Below are 18652 nucleotides of genomic sequence, written 5' to 3'. Positions count from 1 at the left end.
CCCCATTTCTGCACAACTTAAGGGGTGGTGCAGCGGTAGAGTTGCTGCCTTACAGCACCGGAGACCCAGGTTCGATCCCGACTGCAGGTGCTGTCTGTACGGAGCTTGCACGTTCCCCAGGTGCCCGCGTGGGTTTTCTCCGGGTGCTCCGCTTTCCTCCCACGCTCTAAAGACGTGCAGGTTTGTAGCTTAATTGGCTTGGGTTAACTGTAAATTGTCCCCTGTGTGTGTAGGATAGAGCTAGTGTACTGGTCGGAGTGGACACTGTGGGCCAAAGGGCCTGTTTCTACGCTGTATTTCTAAAGTCCAAAGTAAAGTCTGAGAACTGCCTTATGTCGAAACCATCTCTCTTTATTCTATCTGGCAAATTATAGCACTTCTCTACATTAAATGTCACCTCTCTGACTTGCAGGCCTTTCGGATGGCCTGTCCAAATCGTCTTGTGGTTCACATTCTCCTCACTGCTGACTGTATCCCCAACCATCGGCCAGTGCTGACTTGGAAATGTTATCCTGGGCACCCATGTGGCATCAACAATCTATGGTTGCAGCATTGACCACAGCAGAACACCAGGGTCTACCAGCATCCAATCTGAAAAACAACCATTCACTCTCCACCATGCATCGTTTAGGTTGATCTGTCCATGCCTTGATCCCATAATTCCCACAAGCCCAATTCTGCTAGCTAGCCTGTCACATTGTATACCCCAATACCTTCTGAAAGTCCATGTGGATAACATGTACTGTATTCACCATCAAAACTCATTGAATTATTTAAACCATGTCAAAATAATTATATCTCGCCAGAATTGCGTCATTATTAAAAATTCATGCAATTCGCTATATCCTCTATGCGATACACTTGCGTGAAATAATGCGAATGTACTGAGGCAGAGCTGGTAATGTGATAGTGTTAATGTGAGCCTGAAATCTAATCTGCCCAAATGCACTAAACCAAAATGTGAGACTTCATTTCGAGACCTGGTCTTATTCAGCAAAGTTTCCACACTCCATGCAGTGGATCTCTGTACTACTTCAAGGCTATGTACATGCAGAAAGCAGAACAGTACAGCATCAGAACATGCCCTGAGGCCCACAACTTCCATGCAGAACATAACACCATGTTAAACTAATCTCTTCTGCCTGCACGCGACCCATCTCCCTCCATTCCATGCGTATCTACATGCCCATCCAAAAAGCTTTAGGGTGCCACTATCATATCTATCTCTACCTCCACCCCAGACACCCACCACCCTCTGTATTTCAACTTTGCCCCTCTCACCATAAACCTATGGCCTCTAGTCTTCATCATTTCCACCCTGGCGGGGAAAAGGTTTTGGCTACCTACCCTATCTATGCTTATAATTTTATGTACTTCTACCAGGTCTGTCCTCAGCCTCTAATACTCCAGAGAAAACAATCGAAGATTGTCCAACCTCATCTTGTATCTAATACCCATTTAATCCGGTCAATCTATGGAAGTTTGCCAAAACCCTTACTCCACATTTCTGACACTTCATCTGCAGTTTGTCCTTGATGGTCGCTGATCTTAGAACATGTACACATTACATTAACTTATTACATTCCTTTATCACTGTTTTTCATTGAGAAAATGTTCCATTCATTTGTCAATAATATCTTTTGAGCCAAAAACTGTAGCCTGAATGGAAACATGTTTGTAGTCCAAGACATTATTAAAAGATCTAAAGTTTAATACTGAATAGTTTAAACTTCTCAATTATATTCCATGCTAATATTTTAAGACAATATATCTGGAATCAAAGGGAGCAATAAAGCTGGTTGTTTCTTGCTGGTTTTAATACATAATTCTGTAGCTGCAAGTCAATTTATTTAATCAATAAATCTAAGATCAATTAATCTGCAATATACTCCATATGTGCCTCACTGCCTCAGAAGGCAGTGGAGGCCAATTCTCTGAATGCATTCAAGAGAGAGCTAGATTGAGCTCAAGGATAGCGGAGTCAGGGGGTATGGGGAGAAGGCAGGAACGGGGTACTGATTGACAATGATCAGCCATGATCACATTGAATGACGGTACTGGCTCGAAGGGCCGAATGGCCTACTCCTGCACCTATTGTCTATTGTCTGTTGCTGCCTGACCCACTGAGTTACTCCAGCATTTTGTCTATCTTAACTAAAAAGTATACTATGCATTTCTACACAATGCGATTAATTCCAGTTTAAGGTTAAAAACAGATTTATTAAATCCACATTATGAATAAACACTTATATTGCCATTTACATTGGAAAATAAACCATAACAAAGGCAGATAATATACAATGAGATGCACAGAGAGTTTCTTCAATGTTAATGCACACTACACTGTTACAGGCTGCAGGCTAAAGGATGCATATAACAGGAACAACTGCAAGATAGTTTGTTTGGAAAGGGAAAAATAAACTTAATGCGAAAATATATTCTATCCACAATAGAGGTCATTTCAATGTTTAAAAGTGAGTGGTCAGGTGGTTGAACAAAGGAATATAAGAAAGTGAGTGGTCAGGTGGTTGAACAGGGGAGGGAAAGGAATATAAGAAAGATTGGGTGTCAGATAAGTACCAACATTTAAAAAATACTTGGATGGGTCCATGGATAGGAAAGGTTTGGATGGATATGGGCCAAACACAGGCAGATGGTGCAGGGGCGGCATTATGGCGCAGAGGTAGAGTTACTGCCTTACAGCGCCAGAAACCTGGTTCGATCCTGACTACGGGTGCTGTCTGTACGGAGTTTGTACATTCTCCCTGTAACCACGAAGGTTTGCTCCGAGTTCCTCCCACCCTCCAAAGACATAGAGGTTTGCAGGTTAATTGGCTTCAGTTTTTAAAAAGGAATTGTAAATTGACCCTGGTGTGCAGGAAATGCTCGTGTTCAAGGTGATTGCTGGTGGGCATGGACTCGGTGGGCTGAGGAGCCTGTTTCTGCGCTGTATCTCTGAAGTAAAATTGTAAACAGTGGAACTAGTGTCGATGGGGCAACTTGGTCAAGGGCCTGCTTCCATGCTTTGTGACTTTATGATGCTAACATGGATGGGTTGCACCCAATGCCGTTTTACTGTTCTAATATCCATACAATTCCAAGAATGGGAACAGTGTGGGAGGAGGGACAGTGGAGAGATGAAGGCTGCTGGAATCTTGAACTGAAAACTCAATCTCGAGCTACTGGAGGAACTCGGGGACAGGCAGCATCTGAAGAGGGAATGAACAATGGGTTGAGACCCATCCTTTGGTCTGAAAGAGTGACAATAGACAATAGGTGCAGGAGTAGGCCATTCGGCCCTTCGAGCCAGCACCGCCATTCAATGTGATCATGGTTGATCATTCTCAATCAGTACCCCGTTCCTGCCTTCTCCCCATACCCCCTGACTCCGCTATCCTTAAGTGCTCTATCTAGCTCTCTCTTGAATGCATTCAGAGAATTGGCCTCCACTGCCTTCTGAGGCAGAGAATTCCACAGATTCACAACTCTCTGACTGAAAAGGTTTTTCCTCATCTCAGTTCTAAATGGCCTAACCCTTATTCTTAAACTGTGGCCCCTTGTTCTGGACTCCCCCAACATTGGGAACATGTGAAGAAGGGTCTCGACCCGAAACGTCACCCATTCCTTCTCTCCCGAGATGCTGCCTGACCTGCTGAGTTACTCCAGCATTTTGTGAATAAATTGGGAACATGTTTCCTGCCTCCAACGTGTCCAGTCTTTCAACATATTACAGTCCCGCCATTCCAGGAATTAACCTAGTAAACCTACGCTGCATGCCCTCAATAGCAGTGGAGGGGAGATGGCCAATATAAAGGGGTGTAGAAAAGACACACAGTACCAGAGTAACTCGGTGGGTCGGGAAGCATCCCTGAAGAACATGGATGGCTGACGTTTCAGGTGGGGACCCTTGTTCAGAGGCGAGGAGCAGAGTGAAGAGCTGCTTAGGATGGGTGGGTCCAGGTGAGGTAGAGGTGGATCTCCCAACATGTTGATATGGTCCAGGAAGCTATGAAGTGACCAATATTAATCTGCGGGATTGGCTCCAGACAAATGCATGTTGCTCCCTCTGACACCAACTGCTTTAATAATGCAATTGATGGTCCTAATCCACCCACAGTCCCACATGACGTGCTGCTCTGTGGTTACTAACGTGGAAGTAATGCTTTCCGCGTTATATTCTGCACTGAATAATTGCATATTAGATTTGTATACGAATTCTATAGCCAGGTAATTAATGTTTAATTAAAAGCTTTATTGCATTAAAAAAAACGTTCACATTGATAAAATAAATGTATGAACACTTGGATTTGGTAAAAAATTTAGAGAGCCAAGTGATAAATAGAAGGATAAAATATTCCATTTACCTGCATGGTGAATGGGAGAAGGTGAGCAGGTTAACCGATAATGCAGTCTGTTGTCAACAAAACGCGGCAGAAAGCAGTATTGTTGCGAACTGCAGGAAGGAGGTAGGAATCCGGCATTTCTATCAATGTACAGGGCACGCCAACCTTGTCCGGATAGATGAGCAGAAGATTGAACAGCAGGGTGCTTCGAGGGTTGGGAGCCTTAAAATGGAGAAAGGGCACATATTAATCACACATAGGCAACATTCAGACTGCATGTCGACCCAAAATGCTGGAGTAACTCAGCGGGTCAGGCAGCATCTCTGGAGAGAAGGAATGGGTGACATTTCCTAGCACGACAGAAATGGGAAACGTTACCTGTTCTTGCCCTCCAGAGATGCTGCCTGACCCGCTGAGTTACTCCAGCACTCTGTAAAACGTTACCTATTCATGTTCTCCAGAGATGCCGCCTGACCCGCTGAGTTACTCCAGCATCTTTGTGTCTATCTTCGTGAAACCAAACGTGATGTGTGGTCAGGGTATATACCATTAACTACAAAACCAGGATGTCTTTGGAACCAGGAAACATATAAGATTATTAAGGGGTTGGACACGTTAGAGGCAGGAAACATGTTCCCAATGTTGGGGGAGTCCAGAACCAGGGGCCACAGTTTAAGAATAAGGGGTAGGCAATTTAGAACGGAGATGAGGAAAAACTTTTTCACTCAGAGAGTTGTAAATCTGTGGAATTCTCTGCCTCAGAAGGCAGTGGAGGCCAATTCTCTGGATACTTTCAAGAGAGAGCTAGATAGAGCTCTTAAGGATAGCGGAGTCAGGGTGTATGGGGAGAAGGCAGGAATGGGGTACTGATTGAGAATGATCAGCCATGATCACATTGAATGGTGGTGCTGGCTCGAAGGGCCGAATGGCCTACTCCTGCACCTATTGTCTATTGTCTTGGAGCATGTTTAGATGCAACCTAAACACGGGCACATATGTTGTAAGGCAATTGTATGGAAGCTGTGCTCATGTGTTGACCTGGGTCTTTTAGACTTTAAAGATACAGTGCGGAAACAGGCCCTTCGGCCCATCGAGTCTGCACCGACCAGCGATCACCCCTGACACAATATCCTACACACACACACACACACACACAGGGGACAATTTACATTATTTTTTTACAGAAGCCAATTAACCTACAAATCTGTACGTCTTTGGAGTGTGGGTGGAAACCGGGACACCCGGAGAAAACCCACGCGGTCACGGGGAGAACGTGCAAACTCCATACAGACAGCACCCGTAGTCAGGATGCTGCCTGACCCGCTGAGTTACCTCGGCACTTTGTGCCTATCCATGTTCTCCAGAGATGTTGCCTGGCCTGCTGAGTTACTCCAGCACTTTTTATTGGTAAACCAGCATCTGAAGTTCCTTGTGTCGATATATTCTAAGACGTTGGTCTCTCCTGTTCTCTCGGTATATATGATTATCGGTAGCAAAGAATCGTTTTGGAAAATAAACTTTTTTTTTAGTAGGCAAGCTAAACTCGAATTTCATATTTATATAGTTAACGTGTGTCAGAGATCTTCAGCGGCGTGATGCATTGATAAAGTTCACTTAATGACCAACCCGGGTCAGCTTGCATAAAGTCAAATCATCAAAGATAGACACAAAATGCTGGAGTAACTCAGCGGGACAGGCGGCATCTCTGGAGGATAGGTATGGGCGACGTTTCGGGTCGAGACCCTTCTTCAGTCTGTGGTTCGGGGGGGGGGGGGGAGAGATGTGGGAAGGGTAAGGGGTGAAAGACACAGATCAAAGCAGATGATACTCAAGGAAATGTTGAATGGTTCATTGTTGGCAGCGGGGAAGACGACACTAACTGTGTCTGATTTGGACTTTGGGGCATGTTTAAAAACCGAAATCTCGTTTATGTTTGGTCATATTTAAAATTACGTTTGTGAAGTATAAAACAAGACATAAACATAGAAAAAGCGGGCAAAATTTTATATTAATTGAAACAAAAATGTACGAAGATTTTGAATATAAACTATGCAAATAACAGATTTATAAATTGGAAAAACGCTTAAGGTGGAGCCCATATTTTCGTATCAAAATAATTTATGAAACAGTAACAGGAAATTTTGCAATTGCAGAGTGGGATTCATAAAAATATAAATGTGATTTTCATCAGAAAGCTCGAAGCCCAAATTTGGAATTTGACATGACCCGTAGGTAGACGCAAGATGCTGGAGTAACTCAGCGGGACAGGCAGCATCTCTGGAGAGAAGGAATGGGTGACGTTTCGGGTCGAGACCCTTCTTCAGACTGAGGGGACACTCGCCCCCACCCCTAACATCAGTCTGAAGAAGGGTCTCGACCCGAAACGTCACCCATTCCTTCTCTCCAGAGATGCTGCCTGACCCGCTGAGTTACTCCAGCATGTTGTGAATAAATACCTTCGACTTAAACCAGCATCTGCAGGTTTTTTTCCTACACACTTGACTTGTCCCTGATCCTCATCCTAAAATCACCGACCTGTTTTAGTTTTAAAGATAAAAGGATTGAATCCGGCCCTTCGGCCCACCGAGTTCACGCCGACCATCACCCGTTCACGCTAGTCCCACGTTATCCCACTTTCTCGTCCACTCTCAAAACACACGAGGTGCAATTAACAGAGGACCAATTAACCTACAACCCCGCACGTCTGTGGGATGTGGAAGCAAACCGGGAGAACGTGCGAACTTCACACAGGCGGCACCCAAGGTCAGGATCGAACCCGCATCTCTGTTGCTGTGGGACGCTGCCTATTTCCAGCATTTGTATCTCAGAATACGGTAACTTTTTTAAAAATTCCATTGCAAGTTTTAACATAAATGATCGCCAATTTGAAGCCGGTTTGCGATACTGCGGCTCATTTAGTCCGGGATATCTCCTCTGTTAATGTTAGACTGTGATCATTTCTTCTGAAATAACAGACACCGCAAGAGGGGAAGAAATGGTGTGTGGTTGGGTCATTGTTGACAGTTGGAGTTCAACCATTCCCACCTCGATTGCTCTTTAAAGAAAATAGTTTCTTTAAAAACAAAACGACCTATAATGTCTATGTAGAACACAAAGTGGCGGAGTAACTCGGCGGGTTGGGCGGGGTGGGGAGGGGGTGGGCAGGGTGGGCTTCTGCAGACTGAGACTGGTCCGAAACCTCGCCTGCCTATTCCATTCCTTCCACAGATGCTGCCCGCCCCGCTGAGTTCCTCCAGCTCTGCGTTTTGCGCAACATTGCAGCGTTTGCGGTAACTGTGTCTCTCTCTGTAAGTCTACAGATTCCGTGTCACCGAATCATCTACATCTGTCGTAGATAATTGTTAAAAAATAAAGTGGGCGACCATGAATGTGTTCAACTCCCCCCCCTTTCGGGATCGCCAGCGACGTTGGTCGTTTCACCATTGACCTGGATACCTGCCGCCTATAAGACACGTCGCACTGACATCAGTAAGAAGGAACTGCAGATGCTGGTTTAAGCCGAAGAAAGCCACAACATGCTGGAGTAACTCAGCGGGACAGGCAGCATCTCTGGAGAGAAGGAATGGGTGACGTTTCGGGTCGAGACCCTTCTTCAGACTGAATAAGTCACCCATTCCTTCTCTCCAGAGATGCTGCCTGTCCCGCTGAGTTACTCCAGCTTTTTGTGTCTATCTTCACTCTGAAACCCCCCCTCCTCCCCCCCCCCATAAATCCTTCCACTCTGCTTTTTAAAATCACTTTCAAGTATCTGAACCGAGCTCCATCCCCTTTGATCTCTCGTTTTCACACCTTGCCCTTCCATATCTCTCGTTTCCCTCTCCCTTGACTCTCAGTCTGAAGAAGGGTCTCGACCCGAAATGTCACCCATTCCTTCTCTCCATAGATGCTGCCTGACCCGCTGAGTTACGCCAGCATTTTGTGTCTATCTTGAACAATTTTTGATTTTTGTTAAAAATCCTGTCAATTGCAAATGGGCGTTTTAGGGTATCGCGGGCGCTAAATCAGGGAAAGTTGTTGTTGTAAATAATCAGGACTGAGGCCATTCTAACAGTGAAACCTCCAGACCCAGATAAAGTCTTGTCCGTATGGCGCCGGATGAATTATCCGCGCTGCAAGCTTTAAACATCGACATTTCATCAACGGGCGAACATGTTCCATTACCTTCAGATATAAGCTCAATCTCCAATATATTAATGTCGGAAACTAAAAAGCCATTAGCGTAACATGAACTCCCGCGGATCAGTGAACACGCTTTCTTTTTCCACACAGAGAAGGTTAGACGCCACTGTTAACAGTGGAGTCAAACTGCACCGGAATGCAACTCATTGATCTGCTTAAGAGCGATCAATGTTTGGAAAACCTATCTGAATTTCAGCTATAAATATCCTGCGTGTCTTTCACGTTTAGATTTTAGTTGAATCCTGATTTATTTTGGGGGGCTCCATTTTCCATCCTAACCTGAAAAAAAATCCCTGTCAAATCTGACATGATCCTATAATAGTCTAACCCTTGTCCTGGTGCCAGTCTGAAGAAGGGTCTCGACCCGAAACGTCACCTATTCCTTTTCTCCAGAGATGCTGCCTGTCCCGCTGAGATCCTCCAAAATTTTGTGTCTATCTTCGGTTTAAAACAACATCTGCAATTCCTTCCTACACTGATCCTATAAAAAAAGATATGATTAGAAAATTGAAATAATGCACGACGTTTAAAAAAATATCAGTAAAGCAACGGGCACTTTGAATGTTTTAAACGGTCAGCAAAATTAGCCATAGTCGTCATTTTATATCGCGGATCCAGTTCCCGATTTCTTTCTGCTCATTCGGCAAAATGCATCCTAGCGTTGCTGCAGAATGAGCTCATTGCAGGAAGGACTGCACGAAGTTCTCGCTTCCAACGCGTTGCGTCAGTGGTCGCCGTTCTGCCTTCACATTACTGTCCACTCAAGATCTAGTCCGGGACTTGAACTCTGAACCTGACATTGCAGTGCAAGAACCGCGTTGTTGGAAGAGCTGTCATTTGGATGAAACGTTAAACAAAGGCGCCTATATTATAAAAAAAGAAGAACACTCGTTCAGGAGAATACTGGTTGGAAAAATTGAAATGTCTAACTCAACTCTCGTCACCCCTTGCACCAATAATAACACTCCACACGTTTTACCATCATTTGAGACTTTCTCACGATTGTCCGCTTTATACAATACAATATATCTTTATTGTCATTGTACAGGGGTACAACGAGATTGGGAATGCGCCTCCCATACGATGCAATAAATTAATTAGCTAGTCAGTATTAATTTAAACAGCCCAATGAAACAAATTGGAACAGTTTTAAAACAGAATAAAGTGCAAGTAGATCTGTGCCGGTTCACTGTGCGATGTGACCATCCGGCTCAGCAGGACCGGTTCATGGCAGCTATGGTCGTGGGGATGAAGCTGTTCCTGAGTCTGGAGGTGCCAGAGATTTCTAATTTGACGCTCATTGCCCCTTGCTTAAATGATAAACACCCACGTTTTAGCACAATTGCTGAGATTTTGTCATGATCGCCAGCTTTGTGGCATTCAGAGCAAGTGGTCAACAGTTAGACAAGGGATAATGCTCTGCGCATTCTCGTTTGCCTGGGGTAACGATGTCAAGTTGATCTGGTTTCATTTGCACTAGAGCATTCTCCCCTCCCCCCCCCCCCCCCCCACCCCAGAATTGAAGTAACTGCAGGTTTCCAAATTGCAGATGTTATTGGCATAAACAAACGGTGGGGGGGAGGGGGGAGGGAAGAGAGGGGGAGATCTTGGTTCCAATTCCTGGGCATTGCAGGGTTGGGTGATGTTGGACGTACGCTTGTAAGGGGGCGCACTCTTAACATCCGCCACCGCAGTCCCACGTTGAAGGGTCAACTCTACCGCATTGTGCAGCGAGCTGGCTGGCGTTCGCTTAAAACAACCTACATGTAGTCTCTTCAGGGTAGAACTAAGGTTTTTTTGGGGGGGGGGGTGGGTTACGTCGACCTCGGTGTAACTGCATCGCATGCCCGTGAAAGGGAAGCCCGCCCCCCTCTATCACAAGGACAATGTTGTTAACAGTCCACAAAGAAAACCATCAAAGAAGACAACAACAATTTAGTTCCACCAAGCGCCCACGCTCACGTGGACTAATATTGGCTCTCTTTGGGATTTTATTAACCAACAGATTGGAGGGAAGATCGCGAATGTCCAAGATTTGATAAATAAGAATAAAGACTGTTATGCCAAAATGCAACATCCTTCATCTTTTAAGGGGATCTAATGCGATTTCCGAGTTCCTTGTTTTCCTTATCTGCGTTAGCCCAGTAACCAGGGCCATACAATGTGCACTGTCGTGCATCTATCTGCTCACTGGTATTCTCCATCCACCCACCCACCCACCCACCCACACACACACGCACAAAAAAACAAATGTACACTCAGTGTAGGAAGCAACTGCAGACGCTGGTTTAAACAGAAGATAGACACAAAATGCTGGAGTATCTCAGCGGGTCAGGCAGCATCTCTGGAGAGAAGGATTGGGTGCTCTGTTAGATTTAGCGTGTGCATACACAAACACACACACACACACACACGCGCAATAGGTCTACATTTTGAAGCGCAATGCAACAAAACCGCATCTATTCCAGGCGTGTCTCACACAGCGCCATAAGCATATCCCTGCTTCTCAAACGCGTTCATACCTACAGAAGCTGCGAGTTCCCTCCTCACACTAATTCTAAACCATGTTTAGTCGCTGGAAATGCATAACACTATAAGCAGAAACGACACTTTTTTTTCTTTCCCCTCCCCCCTCTAAAAATATATATAAATTCGCATTCATTCCTAGCAATCCCATATTAAAAAATCAAAACAAATTATTTTGTACGAATCTCACCTATAATGAGATGAAGCGGGTGGAAATTATATATCATAAGATCGATTTGTTAAAATTAATGAATGTTATTGCTTTAAGAACAGATGGAATTAAACGCCGCTTTCTTTAATAGTTGGCTTTAATAGTTAACCATTTTTTAAAAATAAGGCCAATGCATACACTATATTTTAACAAATCAGCCACTCTGCAAGAGTCACTTTGAACTAACTGTTATGGGGAGTTGAGTGAACGACTCAATCGGGATCTAAGGAACCCTTCAAATCTGATGTTGAAATCTCGGTTCGAGCGAAGCAAATGTTGTATTGAAACAAAGCCTCGATTTTAACCACCGCAGATGGCAATTATCACATCGCCTATTTCTGTATCTCTTAAATAATCCGCTTAAAATGAAATCTTGTAATATGTGCGACCTCAATTTGACATCTGCGAATACTGTATTTGTTAGCAATCCGCGAGGAAAGAGGGAAAAAACTAATGGGATTGAATCAAAACTAAATCGAGGTCATTTTATGAACAGGAATAAGTCCGCACGCAACAAATTAAAAAGCTGGATTTTTGCTGGAAATTTTCTCTAAAAATAAAATGTTAGTGTTAAATATTCCTGTTTCGAGATTCTGCTAGCCTCCCCCCTCCCCCCTCTCCCCCTCCCCTCCCATCTAAATCCATTCTTTAGAAACTTACATCATTTTATGACATTATTTTATTATAAAATGTCATGGAGCAACGAAGGGCGATTGCCATTAACCTCAGGGCTCGGTTAAGTGAACAGAGTCTGTGACATTATCGAGACACGTACAAACACAAAAAAATAATTTCAACTGCTGAAACCAGCGGGCATTTTGGGAAGTAAATGTCATTTAATGGTGGGGAATTAAGGCATACAGAGGCGAACGCGCCTAATCTAGCGCCGAAAATATACAAGATCTACGATGCTTTGTATATACAAGACAGCAGGATACATACAGATACAAGGTGATAGAGATTGGGGGCGGGGGGGGGGGGGGGGAATCTTTAAAAATAAACAAAATCATAATTACAAACTGTTTCACTCTCTGCGTTTTTCAGAGATGATAAATCTGTCTGTCATTGACTTTAAACCTTGAGCGTATACTATCCTATTTTCTGTTTTTTTTAAACCATTTTGAAAGCACGAAGAGCACTTAAATACTTAAACTGAAACCCTGCTTTTAAAACTGTGGTTTGCTAACGTGTCAGTGTCTTAAATAGTTTTTTTTTAAACTATACAAAGGCTTGCGCTGTGTGATTAAATGCGCGTACACTGTGCGAGCTTTGCCGGCTGCTGTGCCCGGTTACACTGGAGGTGAGTGAAGTCTGACGGCCATTCTCTTGGCATTCACCGCGTGCCTTAATTGTATGGATATTAAATCAAGGTCCGCCGTGAACACGGAGAGCAAGACTCAGCATCAGCCAGCCAGCTACCTCGCTTGGCTCGCAATCCCAACCTCGACCATGCAGGTACTAGGGTACACGGTTCCACATTCCCATCTACAAACGTCCTGTCGAAATGGCTGGGTAGAACACACAGCAGAAAAGCCACACAATCTTCATCGGTTGTTATCCACATCCCTCCCTTCCCCACCGCCGCCGTTGTCCAAGAAAAGTTTATATATATATAAATATATTTAAAATCTCTAATATCACAGGAGCCTCGCGCCCATGTTTCCATTTTAATCTCCACGTTCAATCTCCAGCTGTTTCAGATCGGTTGCAAAATCCACTCTTTTCTTCCCAAATAAGAGCGTACCAAGACCTTGTTCCGCCCAAACCCACAGATACTCAGCACTACAACACCACACTAGCCTTGAGCAGCTTTACCGGTTCCATAGTCACCAGCAGCGAATGTGCCCGGACCATCCATTGTGAACGAGCTCCAAACGCGTTAGGGTTTTTTTTTGTTTTGTTCTCTCGCTCGCTTCACCAGAGGAGTGCAGAGCGAGGAGAAGGAGGAGGAGGTGGTGGAAAGAAAAAGAGGCGACTGATCTCTCTGCTCTCCTGGCCATCTCGTTCTGTGAATAGTGGAGAGAGGGAGCGAGAGAGAGAGGGAGAGAGGGGGAGAGGGAGGGAGAGAGGGAGGGAGGGAGAGAGAGAGAGGGAGAGAGAGGGAGAGAGAGGGAGAGAGGGAGAGAGAGGGAAAGAGAGGGAGAGAGAGGGAGAGAGAGGGAGAGGGAGAGAGAGAGGGAAAGAGAGGGAGAGAGAGGGAGAGAGAGGGAGGGAGAGAGAGGGAGAGAGAGAGGGAGAGAGAGAGAGAGAGAGAGAAAGAGAGAGGAGGGAGATCGTAGACGCCAAACGGTGGTCCGAGCTCTTGTTCTTCCTCACCTCCGTCCCGGACTGTTTAAAGAGGCGGACGAGGTTCTACAATTTATCCCGTCTCTTTATGGGACTAGTGGCAGGCTGGTCCAGTCGTGGCGCGCAGCTGATCTGAGCTGATCCAGTCTAACGGATTAATCCACCCCATCCAGACAAGCGCCACATCTGCTGATTGGGTTCAGATCAAGAGGATTACATTGGGACCCATGACGTCATTGGTGGGGCAGTCACACTGCGCCATTAACCAAACCCCGACCAGTAGGATGCCCTTGAAACTAAGAGTGAAATCCTACACTACCGCGATCTTGCAGGCGGGTTATTCCAATTGATGCGTCGCTGGAACACAAGACCTGCAAGATAGTTCTGAGCTCGCCGCAGGCCCATGCCTAATCGCGTTTGGTGCAATTTGCCGGCGACTGAAGCCGAAAATCCACTACCATTTTGATCTTGATCAAAAATTCCCGATTCTTTAATATTCCACAGTTACAACCATAAAGCGCTCCCTGCCTCCTCTGTACACATCACACATGTAAACCAGCATCTACAGTTCCTTGTGCCTATATATCACACACCTATCCCCGCTGTTGGACATTCACGGCAATTGACATTGTCCATGCCTAGATTTTTATTGTTAAACTTCAGGTTAATTTCAATGACCAGTCGTGTAAACAGCATTAAAGGCCATAATTGTAAGTTATTGAAACCAGACCTAAGTGCTGGACCATGTAAACGAATTGGTCGCTGTCCATGGTGTTGAAGCGAATCAGCACTATTTTTTTAAAAAAACCCTATGAGGGTGATCTCACTGTTACTAAATCCACACACTGCTCTGACAGGGGTGAATTTCTGCTGCCTGTGAAACCAAGCAAGATCTGGCAACACACATCCAAATGCCTCGGTGGCAGGCAGTCGTAGGAAGGAACTGCAGGTGCTGGTTTAAACCGAAGATAGACACATAGTGCTGGAGTAACTCAGCGGGACACAGCCAGCGTCTCTCTGGAGAGAAGGAATGGGTGACATTTCGGGTCGAGACCCTACTTCAGGCTGCAGAGAGTCGTTCTATACAGTGCACTAACTGCATACAAGGACATTGAAAACATGCAAGATTTGGGCTCGGCTGAAAGGTTTAATTAAAACAAATGCACACACGTTAAGCCTTGTTGAATCAAAGCACCACAACATTTATATTTCTTTCTCGAATCAAACCAATATAGCGTGTACACATATTTCAGCCATTTCGTGGAGCATGAACTGTATTGTGCTTTAAGTCACCGACATATTACAGCACCAAACTCTGAACGTAATTCTATCCCACACCAGCACTTTGCAACGAATCTGGGCGAGCACTTAACAATACATCCGCAGTTCCTTCCTGCACTTAACAATACGTGGTAGCTTTCCCCTTGTGGAAACCGAGAATCGAAAACTCGAATCAGCTATTTAATACAGTACTCTATTGGTGAATGCTCGGCGAAGATAAAACAACGAAATTATTTTTTAAGAGCAACGTATTAAATTAATAATAATAATAATATTAGTTTAAATGCGGTGTACAATTGGCCTTTGTGAAACATACAATTGCAATGCATGCACAAGTAGGTTTGAGATTGAGGTACAATCGATTATTAATTGTAAATTCTTTGATCTTGGCTAAAACATTTGGTGCGGAGTGTTAGTACAAACCCAGAGATAGACGTGAAATGACCAGCCCTGGTCAGATAGTTTTTGTAGAAGGCGCCAAATGGGCTTTGAGGGTGAAGTCTTTATTATTTTTACTGGATGGGATTGCGATTTACATGCATGCGATTAAAAATATATATATCAATTTGGTGGCCATATTCCGAATGGCGACGATATGCTTATTGTTGTGGCGCGTCATGAAGCGCAGGCAAATTGATTGGAATACCGGAAGAAAATGTAAACGACTGTCGCTCGCCATTTTCTTCCTTTCTCCCCCCCACCCCCCCCCCCCCCCTCTCCCACCACCCACTGATTTAAAAAAAAAAGCCAGACAAAGAACCGCTACGTGGAGGGATTCTGACCATTGCATCCAGTGCCTTCTTTCAACAACAAAAAAATCACCAAAAAAAAACCCCAAAACCAAACTTCCCAAATCCTTGCATTAGGCTTGACCGCGAATATAACGCGGAGATCAAAAATGAGACCCTTGCAATTGTGCCGCTCATTCTGCTCGGGCTTGGGGCTGGTGCGGCACGTGTATTAGGCTGCACCTCAAACTACATGATGGACGGTGAGTCCATAAGAAGGCGCGCTGCCCTCTCGACAACGCACAATGCATCCATTAGCTGGAGAGGGTCGCTGGTTCAGGTTTAGCGGCCGCCTTAACGCTCGACACAAGAGGCTGCAGAGAAACGCTGCGTTTTACTGCAAGGGGAACGGCAGCGGCAATTTCTAGCGGCCAAACCCTTCTGACCATGTATAGACCCCCCCATCCACCACTCCGCCGCCTTAGCAAGCTCCCGCTCCCGCGCCCTACCCTTTGGTAGATCAATATTAAATGATTTCTTAATTTTGACCAATGGCTCAAAGGCAAATTGATCTCCGAGACGGGTTTGGACCAGACATCGCTGCAATAAACAGTAAAGTCACTAGCCTGCTTCAGCTTCCGTGCAAACAGCGGTCACTCCGACCTTCAGCCCGCCGGCTCTCCTCGTTTTTCATGATTCATATCTGTAAAAGAAGCTGATATTTTACTGGCAAACTCATTCAGTGCCGTCGATGGCGCACGCCGAGCTCCCGGGTTGTCGGCGTCTCCACATCTCCATCTGAGCGAGGCTGCGCCCTGAACGTTACAATGACACTCGCTCTCTCTCTCTCTCTCTCTCTCTCTCTCTCTCTCTCTCTCTCTCTCTCTCTCTCTCTCTCCACCCCTCCCCTCCCCCCTCCCCTCCACCACCACCGTCCCCCTCCCCCTCCCCCTCCTCCTTGCTCTCGTTCTATCTCTGGCCTAGGCAGAAAATAAACACCCCGGGGAGTTTCAAACCCCCCCCCCTTTTGCACGCCTCAATGGACACGCTTCAATAGCGCACATACAGCCACTGCTTATCGCAGGGGTCAGTTATGTAAGCATCTGCAGTGGGGAATATTAGACAAATTATAATCGTGGATTTTGTTATAAAACACAAAAAAAAAATTAAAAACGCACTTTTACATTTTCACATAAACCCATCATTCTAAACGCGAACACCAGCCTTTATTGTCACGCACCGTATTTTCGCCTGCAATGACTGAATTATCCATGCTAGTAAAGATGTTACACACACACACACACACACACACACACGCACACACACACACACGCACACACACACACACACGCACACACACACACACACACACACCCCACACACACACATACGCACACACACACACACACACACACCCCACACACACACACATACGCACACACGCACACGCACACACACACACACACACACACACACACACACACACACACACAACGAAGGACACATCTTCCAGCAGAATAGTTCCATTAGTAAAGTCGGAAAACGATTTAGATGCTTTACAATATAATGCATAGTTTAAAAAAAAATTGGAGTTAAATTGAATGACCGGCCCCATCACGCTTCTTATGTACAATGCACAGCGATTTTTTTTTTTGGGGGGGTGGGGGCACGATACATTTGAAGTTATTAAAACAAATAAAGAATCATATCACCCAATAGTTTTGCATTTTTCTAGTAGATTGTCAGTTTTTAAATATATATAATTACCCAACAATGACGCTGATTCCTGGCCTTGTCTTGCAGGGCAATTTTAAGGGATTGATGAAAGCCATAAGCTCTATCTCCTTATTTTAATATTTCCTTACAACATTTTTTAATGTACTGTTAAGTGCAGTATTTATCCTCAACCACCGTGGTTGCGGCTCCGAGGCGCGGTTGTACCAAATCACTTCACCTGTCGTCCTTTCGGACTGTGCACTGGACTTTAAATCAAACCGTGTGTAATGAAGCGAGGCGGAACAAGGCAGTCAGATATACAGCCGTTGCTGATAGCAAGGCAATGTTAAATAGTGGCTTGGCATGAAAATCCATTATGTCCAAAATTTAGTTTGGTAATACCATTAATTTTTCCCCAAACATTGTCTACTTTTCTCTACTTCGATGCCGATATCCCTCTTATATATATTTGTTCCATGCGTTCAAATGAGCCTATTTCATTCTATTTCTTGAAATGCGTGGTTCAACATCACAATGCAAAGGGATGCGCAGACTTAGGTAGACGTGGATAACGGGAACAATTTATGTATACCCACCCCCCCAAAAAAAAAATACCCCAAATCGTTTAGGATTGATGGATTTTTTTTCTCCACTTTCCACCTCAACACTTTAAACTGATTTCCAAAATGTAGTTTGATCAACTCACGAGATACAAGGTCCCTTATTGCAATTTGAAACAATTAATTTTCAGAATTTTTCTCTCCTTAAACGACCAGACCAGTCGTGTGATGTCTCCGAGTAGGCCGATTATGGACGTGAGGATGGAAAATAATAACCCGGGAAACTAAAACTAGAGGTGCTAGTCCAAGAATGTGAATTGTTTTAAAGCAGAGGACAGTTCAGAAAACGTCAAGATCTATCCCAGTTAATGCGGGAATCTTATCACAGGCCCACTCATACTTAAAAATGATGTGTCGTGAAGCTAAACTGACCCCCCCCCCCCATCCCCCCCCCTCCCCTTTCATGTGGTTCGAGAGGATGCTGAGGCGATTCCATTTCCAGAATCAATGAACTTTAAACAAAACCCCTAACAATAGAGTGGAAAACAACGATCGACCCCCCCTGGTCGATTGGTTTAATAGGGTCCGTCCGACCAACCCGCCCCCTTTAAATGAAACAACATTCCTTGCTTAATATATATATATTTTTTGCAGACAAAACATGACGTTTTTAGGCCCGCTAACACCCTTTGATATTTTTACAGCTCCATATATCTGACCCGGCCTCGTGTTAGTGGTGGGTTCTTTTGCCGAGCGTTGTAGTCGTGGTTGCATTTGAAGACAATGTTAATATAGGTCTTC

The 18652-nt window shown here is 44.8% G+C and overlaps 1 protein-coding gene across 8 annotated transcripts in view; it reads right to left on the bottom strand.

Moving 5' to 3' along the window:
• Nucleotides 1–16437, bottom strand: part of LOC144604549 (uncharacterized) — a 28132-nt gene extending 11695 nt beyond the window's left edge. For 3 of the 8 annotated variants that reach the window (XR_013548732.1, XM_078419100.1, XM_078419101.1), the window contains exons 1-2: nucleotides 13096–13404; nucleotides 4365–4565 (exon numbers count right to left, since the gene is read on the bottom strand). Coding sequence is in view for 2 of the 8 variants with exons in the window: in XM_078419100.1 (XP_078275226.1) it covers nucleotides 4365–4565; nucleotides 13096–13138 (244 nt within the window). In the remaining 6 variants the exon portion in view is untranslated. Of the gene's footprint in view, nucleotides 1–4364; nucleotides 4566–8871; nucleotides 9025–13095; nucleotides 13405–13596; nucleotides 13741–15270; nucleotides 15366–16201 lie in introns of those variants that run through there. The other 5 variants (XR_013548734.1, XR_013548733.1, XR_013548736.1 and 2 more) reach the window with 5 other exon arrangements.
• Nucleotides 16438–18652: the final 2215 nt, after the last annotated feature.

The sequence above is a fragment of the Rhinoraja longicauda genome, chromosome 22 (genome assembly GCF_053455715.1).
Source record: "Rhinoraja longicauda isolate Sanriku21f chromosome 22, sRhiLon1.1, whole genome shotgun sequence".
Classification (NCBI taxonomy): Eukaryota; Metazoa; Chordata; class Chondrichthyes; order Rajiformes; family Arhynchobatidae; genus Rhinoraja; species Rhinoraja longicauda.
The sequence above is the reverse complement of the archived record's forward strand: the minus strand, read 5'-3'. Positions and strand labels throughout refer to the sequence as shown.